The 14116-nt window shown below is 35.2% G+C and overlaps 1 protein-coding gene across 1 annotated transcript; it reads left to right on the top strand.

Annotated features, from left to right (window-relative positions):
• The first annotated feature begins 831 nt into the window (after positions 1–831).
• LOC123665750 (facilitated trehalose transporter Tret1-like) lies at positions 832–10818 on the top strand. Its single transcript, XM_045600010.1, has 9 exons — positions 832–868; positions 3989–4218; positions 4614–4934; positions 6646–6748; positions 6831–6914; positions 7282–7499; positions 8689–8871; positions 9400–9493; positions 10670–10818. The coding sequence occupies exons 1-9, from the start codon at positions 832–834 to the stop codon at positions 10810–10812; spliced, it is 1413 nt and encodes a 470-aa protein (XP_045455966.1). The 3' UTR covers positions 10813–10818.
• Positions 10819–14116: the final 3298 nt, after the last annotated feature.

Below are 14116 nucleotides of genomic sequence, written 5' to 3'. Positions count from 1 at the left end.
ATACCGCATAACTTTCTACTGGATGTACCGATTTTGATAATTCTTTTTTTGTTGGAAAGGGGATATCCCTAGTTTGGTACTATGATAAGGAAACCGGGATCTGATGATGGGATCCCAGAGAAATCGGGGGAAACTCTCGAAAATCCGCAATAATTTTTTACTGGGTGTACCGATTTTGATAATTTTTAATTTAATCAGAAGTTGATGTTTATCATGTAGTCACATATAAATTTTATCGAGATCTGATAACTACATTTTGAGTAATCTTTGATAACGCGTAGTTGCTTGACTATTTTTTCGTCGATCTACGTTGTATTACTTGTCGATGTAATTGAAGTCGGTTTTTTTTTCGTTTGCAAGCAAACACAATTATTTCCACATGTATTTCCACAGTATGTTTTACGTCGCCGAAAATGCCAATGGTCACTGCCACACAAATCAAAACCACGCAATTTAAAACATACATAGTTACATTACACAGATATAAAAAAAAATCTCGAATATGCAGCTTGATATTTTAAAGCATATATGAACTGACTGACTGACTGACTAAATGTTGCTCATGTACCTTATTAGTGATAAAAGTATTATCAAAAAGAGATCTATTAGCTTAAGAGCTTAACAATTGGAAACAAAACAATAAAAGTTTCTCTCTTACTACAGGTCCATATGTCTGCTATCTTCTACATTCGTTCATATATAAACATCCTTCACATTAGCGCGATTCTCGTGAATTGTGTGATTAGACATATCTTAATAATCGCAGTGACAACTACTTCGTAGTAAAAATATAAATGTATTATTTGTAATAGCTATTTAAGGTGTTAAAAAATGTCTGTAATTTTTCAAGTTTTAGCTACTGTTGTCGGTAAGTACGAAATGATGCATTTGTTTTTGTTACGAAGTTTAAAGTATCATTACTGTTGAAGTGTTGGTGTTTGGTGGTGATGGAGTTTATGGTGAGGAGATCTGGTTCGAAAAAAAAAAATCGAAATATGTAGATATAGCAAGGAATCCGCTGTGGAGGTGTGATGGAAATATTTTTTTATATATATAATATTTTAGCATGAATTTCTCTTTTATATTATAAAATTTATTTCTACAATTTCCTGTTTTAATAAGCAACTTTAATAGAACCTAAAAAAGAAATATTATGAAAATTTTTAGAAAAATGTTATTATAATAATCCTGCGAAATCAAAAAATAGACTCGCAACCAATGGGTCCACGAAAATTTATCTCAGTACATCCTGTCGACAGGGAGGATCCATTGCCGTAGGCACGGTGGGCATGCCCACAACCTTTAGCCGAAAAATATTTAATGGAACGAGTGGCCTAAAAAAAGGTCAGCCGAAAATTTTAATTCCTCTTTCCCTTGAGTCATGTGGCTAATCAAAGTGACCCAATGCACATGCACAGGGTTCACCGGAACTAGCAAAATTTTGAGATTGGCAAGAATTTCAATGAGAAAAAAGTTTGGATACCTCTGCTTTAGACAACTTATTTAGCAAAATCACTTTGTAACGAATAGCTTTACGCAGTTCTATCCAAACATTGTCTACAATTTCATCAGAGTACATAAGTTAGTACAGTAAGTACAGTCAAGATTCGGCTAAAATGGGATACAAAACTGCTTAACCGAAAAAATTGACCTGGAAATGTATTAAAATGGGAATAGGTTTAGGTGTTGTGTCTTAACTTGTCAGAAGAAATGAACAAAATGTAAAAAATAACACAAACTTCTAGCCTAGGGGTTTCAAATGTTTCTAAACGCAAATTATAAAATTAACGATATCATGAAGATGTTTGTTATTGTAACATGTTTATTGCATCAAAATCATAAATGTGAAATGAGGATCCAAACAAAAGAATATTTGATTTAATCATAAATTGACATTAGTTTGTGTTTCGATACAAAAATTTGTTACTTAGTCATATGTATTGTAATAAATATGTATGTATGTCTATTTGATTATTTATAATTGTGTTACAACGTAATACAACGTAGGTAGACTAAAAATAGTCAAGACGTGTTATCAAAGATTATTCTAAAATTTCTCGTCAGATCTCGATTAAATTTAAATAGAACCATATGACAAGCATCAGATTTTGATTAAATAAAAGAATCCTTAAAATCGATAAAATCAGTAAAAAAAAGGTGTAGCATAATACAACTAATGTTGACTCCCGCTCGGGATGGATATTTGTTTTTGATCAAATATTCCTTTCCGGTTTAGATGCCTGTGGGTCTACCCATCGTGCCTCGGGGAGCCCGTTAAGATGTCGGTGCCGGTTATTATCATAAATACCTGATAGCGATCGTTATTCATAGTAGGGAACATATCCGTCAATCCGTAGACGGGCAGCGTGGTGCATTAAGCTCCGATCCTTCTTTTATACAGAGAGAGTGGCCTATGCCTAGCAGCGGCATGTCTACATCTTGATTTGATTTGATTCATCATCAGTTTATTTCTTTGGTCGTCTAGAAGATATGCTAAATAGCCATAAGTCTGCCCATGGTGTGTACCACTTACAGTTTGTTACTATCTTAAAATATTATGTTTAGTGTGTAATATCATTCAACGGGACTGTCAAACCATGCAGTACGAGTGTAATAAACCTTGATCTATACATAGACTCTACGTTATCGTGGAGCAATAACATAAAGAGTTAGGCCAGAAAACTATAGCATCACTATAATCTCTTTTGAGCGTGCTTTATTTTCTGCCAATTCCTACCAAAATCCTAGCCCAATCCCTAATCCTATCCATTCTCGAATACGCAAGATATCTCAATTTGACCGAAGAACAAATGAATAAACTTGAGCGTCTCCAAAACATCGCCATACGTTTCATATTAATTTGCGCAAATATGATCATGTGTCTGAATTTCGTTCAAGGTTCAAATGGTTACTTACCCGCTTTCGCTGGAATTTGCATATTCTCTCGTTATTGTACTCTGTATTATTCCACGAAAATGCACCGATCAATCTCAAAGACAAATTTGAACTTCTCGCAACTTACAATAAACTCCAAGATCAGCAGAGAACCTCACACTGAGGGTACCTCTGCATAATACCAAACTTTATAAAATATCATTTTCTGTACAGGCAGTTCTGGAAGTTATGGAATGCATTGCCAATCAAAAACAAAAAAGCACAACTACTTATTCCTTTTAAAAATTTAGTTAAAGTGCACTATCTCACTATAATTTATTCGTTTATTTTATGTCAATCTACATCGCGTTTATTGATTTTATCTTCTATTTTCTTATTAAACTTGTGAAGACATGTTATGTATGTATAATGTATGTTTCTGTGTACATATGTGTGTGTATTAAGTATGTTTTTTTGCGTATTTATTATGTAGGCAACGAAAATGCATTATGTTTGCATACATAATGTTTATTTAGTTGTCTGAAAGAGATTGCTACTAAGCGATAAGATTGCCTTTGTACATTACTAACTCTATGGTTACAGCCATGGATTATACCTGTTGCGATGGCGGTTGCGGGTTCGATCCCCACACATGACAAACATTTGTATTGGCCATACAGGTGTTTCCCGTGGTCTGGGTGTTTATGCAGTTCTTGTGGGTCTCCCCACCGTGCCTCGGAGAGCACGTAAAGCCGTCGGTCCCGGTTGTTATCATGTACACCTGATAGCGATCGTTACTCATAGTAGGAAATATATCGGCCAACCCGCATTGGAGCTCTGATCCTTCTCGTAGATGGAGAAAGAGGCCTACGCCCAGTAGTGGGATATTACAGGCTGAAGCGTATGTTAAAATAACTATTTTTATGTAAACCTTTCACGAGTGGTGAGCAATAAAGTATATTCTATAACAACCGGAACCGACATCTTATCGTAGTCTCCGAGGCACGGTAGGACGATCCTCAAGAACAGACAACAAGACTGGAAAGAAGAAAAAAAAAATTTGGATATATAAAATGAAAGTTGATTCAAATTTAACTTAACTTCTTTTTTTCAGTCAGCTTCATCTGTCTGTCCGTGGGTATATTATACACATGGCCGTCATCAACTCTCGTTCTGTTCACATCTCCAAACACAACTCTCAATCGAGTCATGACTGAAACTGAAGTTTCCTTACTGGGTAGCTTATCGTCCATCAGTGGAATCATAGTTACACCATTTGCTGGCTATATAATGGATTCCTTGGGACGGAAATGGGCATGTATAGTATTCAACCTGGCGCAAATAGTAAGTGTTATTATATATTTTATGATTTTTTTTTATTTAGTCGTCAAATACCGTTTTATTTAAAGAACATTATCCTGAATTATTTGAATATCTGCTTATCTGCCTGGAAATTAAGAACATGGCTGGAAATTAAAAAAAAAGTTTTGTCTTAATTGTGTCAATACAAAACTAATTAAAAATATGTAGAGATTCACTAAAAGTTTTACTAAACTTTAAATACACCAATTTAAAATAAATTTCAGGGTAGTTTAACAAAAATAACCATTGAGTTTTGTGAGTAGGATATTAGTAGAATTTATAAAATTATCTTTAAGTAAACACGTCTTTCATCTCATTTCACAAAGTCCAAAAGCCTAGCTAAGGGCTCGTTGGTAATGATTGATTACATGTTTCAGGCAAGCTGGGTGATCGTGTGTACATGCACAATGGTAGAAGCGATACTCTTCGCCATGTTTGTGTTCGGTTTGAGCAGTTGCATGTTCATCGTTGTACCGATATACGTCAGCGAATTTTGCGAAGATTCCATACGAGGTTCCATGATGTCTAGTTCGATGGTGTCCTATGGGCTCGGCATGTTGGTATCATACGTAATGGGAGGACTTTTGGATTATGATACTATGAACTACGTTGGGTTGTCAGTGGCCGTGCTGGGTTTGGTCCTTTTCGGTACTATGAAGGAGTCACCACTGCACCTCTTGAATATTGGACGAGAACGGGTACTTATAAAATTGTGAAAAAGTATGATTAAAACTGTCCATATCTTTTTTTAAAAATAAACTCACGACGAACAATCAATTAAGATAATAGCTTACTAAACTAAAGTCAAGTAATAATTAACCAACCTATGAAAACCAATGTCGATGATCAAACGCGTTTAAAAGAAACACAAAAGACCTTGAGAAACATCTGCATGAACCATTAGTACGTTACACCTAAATTGCATCGTCTGATATTGAAGAAAAGGTGATGCTTAACATAAAAGTAAAGATATACATCCAATATTTAATTAAAATGACCAAAAATGCTGACCGAGCGATATCTCTTCAAACCTCTGTTATTTGGGGATGGAATATTTAACACAGTTAAAGCAGTCTCTGCACTAACGTGTCATCTCATCTAGAATATTCCTATAGAACATATTTAATTTAGCTCGTCTGTATCATGATAACCATAATATGTTTATAGCATTATAATACCTACAATGTAAGAAGTATATTCCATGTAAATTATATCAAAATGTAATAATGTTAAATAAAGAGCTCTGACTGTTTGTAATACGCGAGATTAAATTAAGACGTTTATATTTTGTTTACAAATTACATTATGTAGTGCAATGATTTGTAAGATAAACTTAACTACCTTTTGTTTTTATGCATAGCTATATATTTGAATCAGATTGTAGCGGAAGTTTTAAACTCTCAAGGTTACTAGCACTATAATTATCCCACGCTCATGACGAAAACCTCATCGCGTTGAAACTTTTCTCCTGGGAATAGCATTAGTTTATGCTACATGCCATCTTGATTTTTCAATATTTCGGCACTTACAAGCTTATAAACATCCAGTTACTGGAACTTTTGCATGTGGACGAATGGTTGCAGAATCGTGTTTATCTGGGTCAGGTTTTAAACATAAACATGTAGCAAGAACGTCCATTTCTGTGCATTTTGTTAAAAAAGTCAAGGATTACTCTAAACATGCACATATTTATGGACCTTCAACTGCCCCCGTGTCTATAGCGCTAGCAGTATGCCCAATTTTCGGACAAAATAAAATTTTCTAATAGGGGGGTGAAACAAGCTTTCTAAATCATCATCATCATCATCATTTCAGCCTATCACAATCCACTGTTGGACATAGTCGTCCACAAGTTTGCGCCAAAAAATGGCATGAATTCATGTGTTTTGTCACCACGCTTAACTGAGGTAGGGCATATCAAGAATTTCTTGCTCAAAATATGGAGCAGCCCGACTGGAGAAGTACCTCGACCTTACAGAAGATCACAGCTAAATAATACTGCTTTCAAGCAGTATTGTGTTCCTGTTGGTGAGTAATGTGACCAGAGCCCCTGGGGGGATTGGGTCGGAAACGCGCTTGCGATACTTCTGGTATTGCAGGCGTCTATAAGCTACGGTAATCTCTTACCATCAGGTGAGCCGTACGCTTGTATGCCGAACTAGCGATATAAAAAAAAAAAAAAAAAAATTTGAAACGACGTGGCATGTGGTATGTGATCAGGATCAAATTTGAAATGTTTAGAAACGTTTCAGTGTGTTTCTCTTTAAGTGCGTTAATTTGAATATATATCTTGGAAAAAACATTCGTGATCAAATAACAAAACAGTCTACAGGAATAGTTAATATTTGAAAGTTTTGATACTTTAGAAACAACTGTTACGAGCGTGAAAATAATATACTTTGGTTATAGGAAGCGCGACGATCGGTTGCCTTTTACAGAAACGTAAAAATCACTTCAAAGGTAGTTGACGAAGAGATAGAAAAAATTAGAAGGATTCTAAATCCCGAAGATGGTGAGTTGAACTCATAACAAAATACCGTAAATACTGTTTTTTAACAAATCTGTAACATAACAATTAAAATTTATCCTTACAGACACAGATACAAAAATCGAAGAAAAGCAGGAATTAAATGTACAGGAAGCAGCAACAACGAAAAAATCTCAATGGCAATGCTTGAGTACGTAATTTTCTAAGTATAACTTAAAGATGAATGTATCGATAGGGGTCTGAAAGGGTATTTGCGAAATTGCACAAAGTTCAGAAGTTTCAAAATCTGGAGCAGCAGGACTGGGAAAAGTCCCTTAACTTTCCAAAAGACCATATCCAACCATAGTGATCTCAAATAGTTTTTCTTCCTGTGATGAGTGAGGTAGCCAGAGCTCAGAAGTATGTGCTGTGACAACAGGCTAGGGTGAGAAATGCGCTTATGATAGTCTTGGTATTGCAGTTGTCCTTAGACCACGGAAGCCATTTACCATCAGGACCATCATACGTTACTGTGATATGTTACTCTGATGGAATAAATCGAATATTTATTGTTCCAGAAAAATCCCGAATAGCACAAAGAGGATTAGTAGTCAGTATTGCACTCTACACAGCTTCAATATTCCAAGGACTTATCGTGGTTCAGGTGTACGCTGGCCCTTTGTTTACTCAGGCATTGCCGACCATGTCCGCCACCGTTTCGAGTGTGTTGTTCGCATTAGTTACTGTCATCGCTAGCCTTATCGCAGCTTATTTCATGGATATGTTAGGCAGAAGAGTAAGTAGGACTGTTTATCTTTGTTTGGAATAAGTGGATTCAATTATTTTGCAACAAAAATATCTGCTTTGATCGAATCTGAAATAATCGAAAACGTCAAGTTAGATGAAACAGTTCATTAAATATCTATTCAAATTACACGCCTTACAAAAATTTCAAATATATAATAAGTTATTGTTATATTTATTTTCTTTTTATAAGTTCTTTTAACCCTTACTTTTTACGATAAATCTGTAAGTCATGACACATAATAAAAAACCAAGTACCAAGTCAAATTCTTATAGGTACAGATATGTACATATACAAATATCTATCTATATATATGTACTAGCTGACCCCGCAAAACCTCATTTTGTCATATATGTTATAAACCCCCTTAACCCCACCTCCTTATAACTTAGGGGTATGAAAATTAGATGTTGGCCTATTCTCAGACTTACCCGATAAGCACACAAAATTTCATTAAAATCGGTCCAGCCGTTTCGGAGGAGTATAGTAACTGTGACATGAGAGTTTTATATATAAGACTAACTGTGGCCGCAACTTCGTCCGCGTTGAATTCAACAAAGTAGTTATTGTTTAGTTCGCAGTTATAGTCCCCCTCTCTTCCCGTGGGTGTCGTAAGAAGCGACTAAGGGATAACAAGGTTCTACCACCAGCTTGGAACTTAAGAAGCCGACCGATGGCGGGATAACCATCTAACCGCTGACTTTGAAACACACAGGCCGAAGACGGGCAGCAACGTCTTAGGTGCGACAAAGCCAGCCCTGCGGTCACCAACCCGCCTGCCCAGCGTGGAGACTGTGGGCAACACACATGAGTTCACGCATTTTGGCGCAAACTTGTGGAGGCCTATGTCTAGCAGTGGACTGCAATAGGCTGGAATGATGATGATGATCGCAGATATAAAATGAAAATAAAAGTAGCCTAAGTTACTCTTATTACATCAGCTATCTGCCAGTGAAAGTCCCGGCAAAATCGGCCCAGCCGTTTCAGAGATTAGCCGACAAACAGACAGTTAGACAGACAGACTGACAGACAAAAATTCAAAAAAATGTTATTTTGGCATATGTACCGCGTATACATACATATGAAATTATGAATTTAGTAAAATCGGTTTTTTTAATATTACAAACAGACACTCCAATTTTATTCATTTGTATAGATATTTATTATTTTATATTTGCAGCCACTAATGATCTACGGATCTATAGGAACGGGGCTATGTTCCGCAATATTCGGGTCTCAAATACATGTAAACTGGGGTCCGAACTGGTTGACGGCTGTGTTCATGTTCCTCTACAGCCTCACCTACATAATCGGTGCTGGGACGGTACCTTACGTCGTCGTTGGTGAAATTTTCATGCCTGAGGTATTAATGATATTGTTTTTTTTTTTCAATATTACAAATGTGTATAGCATAATTTTACTGAATTAGTTAATCTATATATTTTTACGTGAAGCAAAAACTTTGTACCCCTTTTTACGAAAATTGCGCGGACGGAGGAGTATGAAATTTCGCACACTTATAGTTTATATAGAGAAGGAGTGCAGAATGCTAATATTTTTTTTTAATTATGCATAAAAATAAATTAAATCGATAAAAAAAAACATTACACCACACACTACCATGTATTTGACACACACACGTATATCTCTTTTATTAATTATCAGTCTATAGTCAAATTAAATTTTTTTTAAAAAGGTTCTTCATTTTCATAATTTTTCGGTTTTCTTTCATTTAATTTTCTTATTATGGTCGAATTTCGATCTCTGGGCGACCACTAGTTTTAATAAATAGTTATTTTAATATTGTCACAAATAAGAATAAAAGAACAGTACAATATGGTATAGATGATATAAATTTTAATATTTTTTTTCAATGTAAAATTGTTTCCAGGTAAAGAGTCTGGCGTCAATGATCGCGACGGAATGGGCTTTAGTTTGTAACTTTATTGTGCTCTTTATTTTCAACCCTCTTGTTAACAGCGTAGGTGAGTATTTTTGTTGTTTTGTAATCAGTAATTACATAAATTATCATCGTTAAGTAATTATGTAAAAAAAAACCGTCAGCGTCGGACCACGTCCTAGCTTAACCAGGCAGTCACAGGACTGTCGCTTTGTAGTTCTAGTAAATCGCCTGTGGTATTATAATGCATTTTTAACAAAAGGCATCAACATTTTGAACCCTTGGATATTAATTTTAAATGAAAAAATAAAAAAGTAATTAGGTAGGACTCATCTAAAAATATCTTGTTTTAAATCTGAAGCAGCTCGACTTGGGAATTACCTCAACCTTACAGATCACATCTAAATAACACTGATCTGGGGGTCGGAGTAGGTTCGGCAACGCGCTTTCGATGCTTCTAATATTACAGGTGTCCATAACTAAACATCAGGTGGACCGTACGTGGATACCGATCCGAAGAGACGTGTAGAATTAAATATAATTGTTGTTAGTACATATCAATCTAGTCTTGACCCATGTTATATCGATTACATGTAATTTCTATAACTTGAGACGGTAATAAAGGTGAGCATATATTGTGGTCGATGCTGTGTTTGAAAAACTGGAAAAAATGCAAACTCAGGCGTATGTCTGTAATCTAAACTCATACGTTACATATTATATGTTATATGTATATATTCATTATTTCGGCAGTTAATAATCATAACTATAATCTATACAAATAAATAAAATTGAATTGCGGTTGTTTTAATATTAAAAACATTGCCTGTTACATACATATACCAAAATAACATTTTTTACAATTTTTGTCTGTCTGTCTGTGTTTGTTCCGGCTAATCTATGAAACGGCTGGACCGATTTTGACGGGACTTTCACTGGCAGATAGCTGATGTAATAAGGAGTAACTTTAGCTACTTTTATTTTAGAAATTTATTTTATAACTCTGCGAACTGAACAATAACTTTTTTGTTAGATTCTACGCAGACGAAGTCATTGAAGTTAATTTTTATTTGTCTTTAAAAAATATATAAAAATTTAACAATAAAGAAATATATTAATTAAAAGTACAAAAAAATAACATCGAAAAACCCCCAAAATATTTGAAAACGATACGACTGCTTGCCAGAAATTCTATTTATCACTAATGCATCCTGCTACAGTTATGTGGAATTTCTTACTTATGTATTTTAAACAATTTTAGGTCTGGGACCTGTGTTCTACATATTTTCAATTTGCTGTTTCTTATCCGGACTTTTCTGTTTCTACTACTTGCCGGAGACCAGCGGTCTAGCAGTCGACGATATACAGGAACGGCTGAAGCGACCTCGTAACAATAAACCGTAAAATATTTCAATTGTTTGATTTTGCAAGATTTCTCCTTTTGGACCGAAATTCCTTATGGGGCGTTGCGGAGTGGTACCCTAGCCGACAAAAAACGTCCTTAACGTTAAAAAAAGCGTAAGATTTTTATGTATAGTAGGTATATGGTATGTGTAGTATGATGGCTATAGTGTCTAATGTATAGTCTACGTGATGGCTGTAAGTTATTATTATTGCGGTTTGCTATTATTATTATATCATTCGATAATTATTATATATATTTACAAATCATTGTAAATAAAATAAAAGTTTTAAGATAATTTTGTAAAGTAGTTTTTGATTTTTATCGATAAAAAAATCATAAAAAAAATATATACCCGAATAAATGTTTCCTTTAGACCTCGAATAAAATTTGAAATTAATATTTTATAGGAAGGAACTTCGTTCCTATCTGGTGATCACGACAGCACACGTTTTTTTTTTGTTTTTTTTTTTTTATAATGTGCCTTATGATAGTGTTAATAGGTAACACTTTTCCTTAAAGCAACGGCTCAACGACTTCTATCCCTTCTTCCTTGCTTATTATAAATAATGATTAGTTTTTACATCTATTTAATTACATTTTAAAGGACATTCTTCAAAAGTTTTCTTGTCATTATTTCATTATTGACATTCTTTTTTGTGTAACAGTGATATTAAAACGGTGACATAGTTTTTATTTTTACAAAACCTAGCTGGACGTAATTGACCGCTACTGGCTTGGTCTTAGTAGTTGGTCTTAAAAAGTGTGGAAGAAGCCACGAAAGGCCTCTCTCGGCTAAGTTCGGCTCTGGTTATTGACGGTTCCTCGAGCTGAAGAATGACAGCGATGCAGTTGGAGACTTTCTTGGAGTATGCATGGGGCTCCAGTAAAGAAAGAAAGACTATCAGATGCGTATTACCAAATAGGGATTTAAGGGCTTATATTTTAGAGTGATTGTCTGCTTCTCTGCCGTCTGCTTTGGTTTTGCTTATTCTTAAACACTTCAAGGAACATGGAAAAAAGGTCAAGGGAGGTTCATCTTAAAGAACTGACCACTAGGTATGGATAATAAATATTATGTTTGCATTATTTGGTGGTGTTTGGGGAGGCGTCAAAATAGTACTAGTGTTGTAGGCGGTTTTATTTTCTATATTCATTTTACACAACTAGGTCGGCAAACGTACGGCTCGCCTGATGGTAAGCCATTACCGTAGCCCATAGACTTCTGCAATACTAGAAGCAATACAAACGCGTTACCAACCCTACCCCGACCCCCGATCCTCCCAGGAGTTCTAGTCACCTTACTCACCACCGGAACATAACACTGGTTGAAAGCAGTATTATTTAGCTGTGATCCTGTATAAGGTCAAGGTACTATTTTCTTTAACAACTTCAATAGTTATAGCATAATATATACATCTATACAAATTAATAAAATTCGAGTGTCTGTTTGTAATATTAAAATAACCGCTTTTTACTAAATACATACAGATGTATACACATTAAATATACCAAAATAATATTTTTTACAATTTTTGTCTGCCTGTCTGTTTGTTCTGGCTAATATTTGAAACGGCTGATGGAATAAGAAGTAACTTAGGTACTTTTATTTGAGAAATTTATTTATTTACAACTCTGCGAGCTAAGCAATAAGTTTTTTTTTTAATTCCACGCGGACGAAGCCGTCGGCACAGCTAGTATTGAATACAAATATTTGACGAACACTCAATACTTCAACTAAAAGGTTTTTTTTAAGATAAAGAATGACTTAGAATACGCGTCAGCCTGTAATATCCCACTGCTGGACATGGGCCTCTCTCCCCATCTAGGAGAAGGATCAGAGCTACAACAAGGATTAGATAAAACCGAAAATAAAATCATCATATCAAATATTTCGATTTAGCGGGTACATCGTTCCATAGCTTAATTGGCTAGAGCGCCGACACGGTCAGTCGGAGACGCGGGTTCGAACCCCGCTGGAGCGGTCAATTTTTTATATGATATTCAAAAATGTTTAGAATTCCTAATTTGTGGGTAACACAAAAATAAAAATCGTAGATATTAAGGATTTGATAGTTTATCTTTAATACCACACGCTGAGTCCTTCATACATTTGTGCGGTTACACTTGAAAACACCTCCCTATACCATGTTATTATAAGTTAAAATATATTGGTAGAAACATTTTTCAGATATGTTGCGGATTTTTTTTATAATGTAAGTATAAAACTTTCCGATTATGGTTAGAAAATCAATCAATAATTTAAACTTAACGTTACCAAGTTCACACTGAATATCCTAATTGAACACAATGTTCATCTAGCCTCAACCAGCAATCTTGCGTAGATCGTCTGTTCAGAAGTCTCCTATGATCTCCAGAAGGAACACGCAAGATTCTGTGCTGACTGCGATGAGTTTTTTGTCACTTCGAACTTCTTATACTAAAGTAAGTTGTTGTTAGCATACACATTACCAGTCCATTTTCACTAATACTATTTTATCTCATTTGTAAGTTAATCCTTATGAAGCCTGTCTGTAGCACATTCAATGACATTATATTCGTAGACAGTCAGTCTCGACAGCAGACATATGTCAACACAGTTAAGACGATTTAATCATTATTTCAGCCCATCTCAGTCCACTGCTGGACATAGTCCTCCATAAGTTCTTGCTAAAAATGGCATAAACTCACGTGTGTTGCCCATAGTCACCACGCTGGGCAGGCGGGTTGGTGACCACAGGGCTGGCTTTGTCGCACCAAAGACGCTGCTGCCCTTCTTCGATCTGTGTATTTCAAAGCCAGCAGTTGGATGGTTATCCCGCCATCGGTCGGCTTTATAAGTTCCAAGGTGGTAGTGGAACTGTGTTATCCCTTAGTCACCTCTTACTACACCCACAGGAAGAGAGGGGGTGGCTATATTCTTACTGCCGTAACCACACAGCGACAAATTAATATTGTAGAGGGAAAAAATGTTGTGACCTGTTTATTAGTATTATTTAACCATAGCAACTTTAAATTAGTTTAATTCGTGGTGTAAGTAAACCATTTATGTACAACGGCCCACATATAAGATACCCCCCTTAGGAACCGGATTCACAAATACATAAATAACTGGCGTGTTACAATCATGTTACGGTTGGACAGCGTTATGCAAGAAACCACCGTCTATTGTAAAATGAATTATAATACATAGAAAAATGTTTCTTAGTAACAACTTACTAAATCTATATCCATACAAATAAATAAAATTAGAGTGTCTGTTTGTTATATTAAAATAACCGCTTTTTACTTAATGCATATGGATGT

Source organism: Melitaea cinxia, chromosome 24 (assembly GCF_905220565.1).
Source record: "Melitaea cinxia chromosome 24, ilMelCinx1.1, whole genome shotgun sequence".
Taxonomy (NCBI): Eukaryota; Metazoa; Arthropoda; class Insecta; order Lepidoptera; family Nymphalidae; genus Melitaea; species Melitaea cinxia.
Note: the sequence above shows the minus strand (reverse complement) of the source record. Positions and strands in the feature narration are given on the sequence as shown.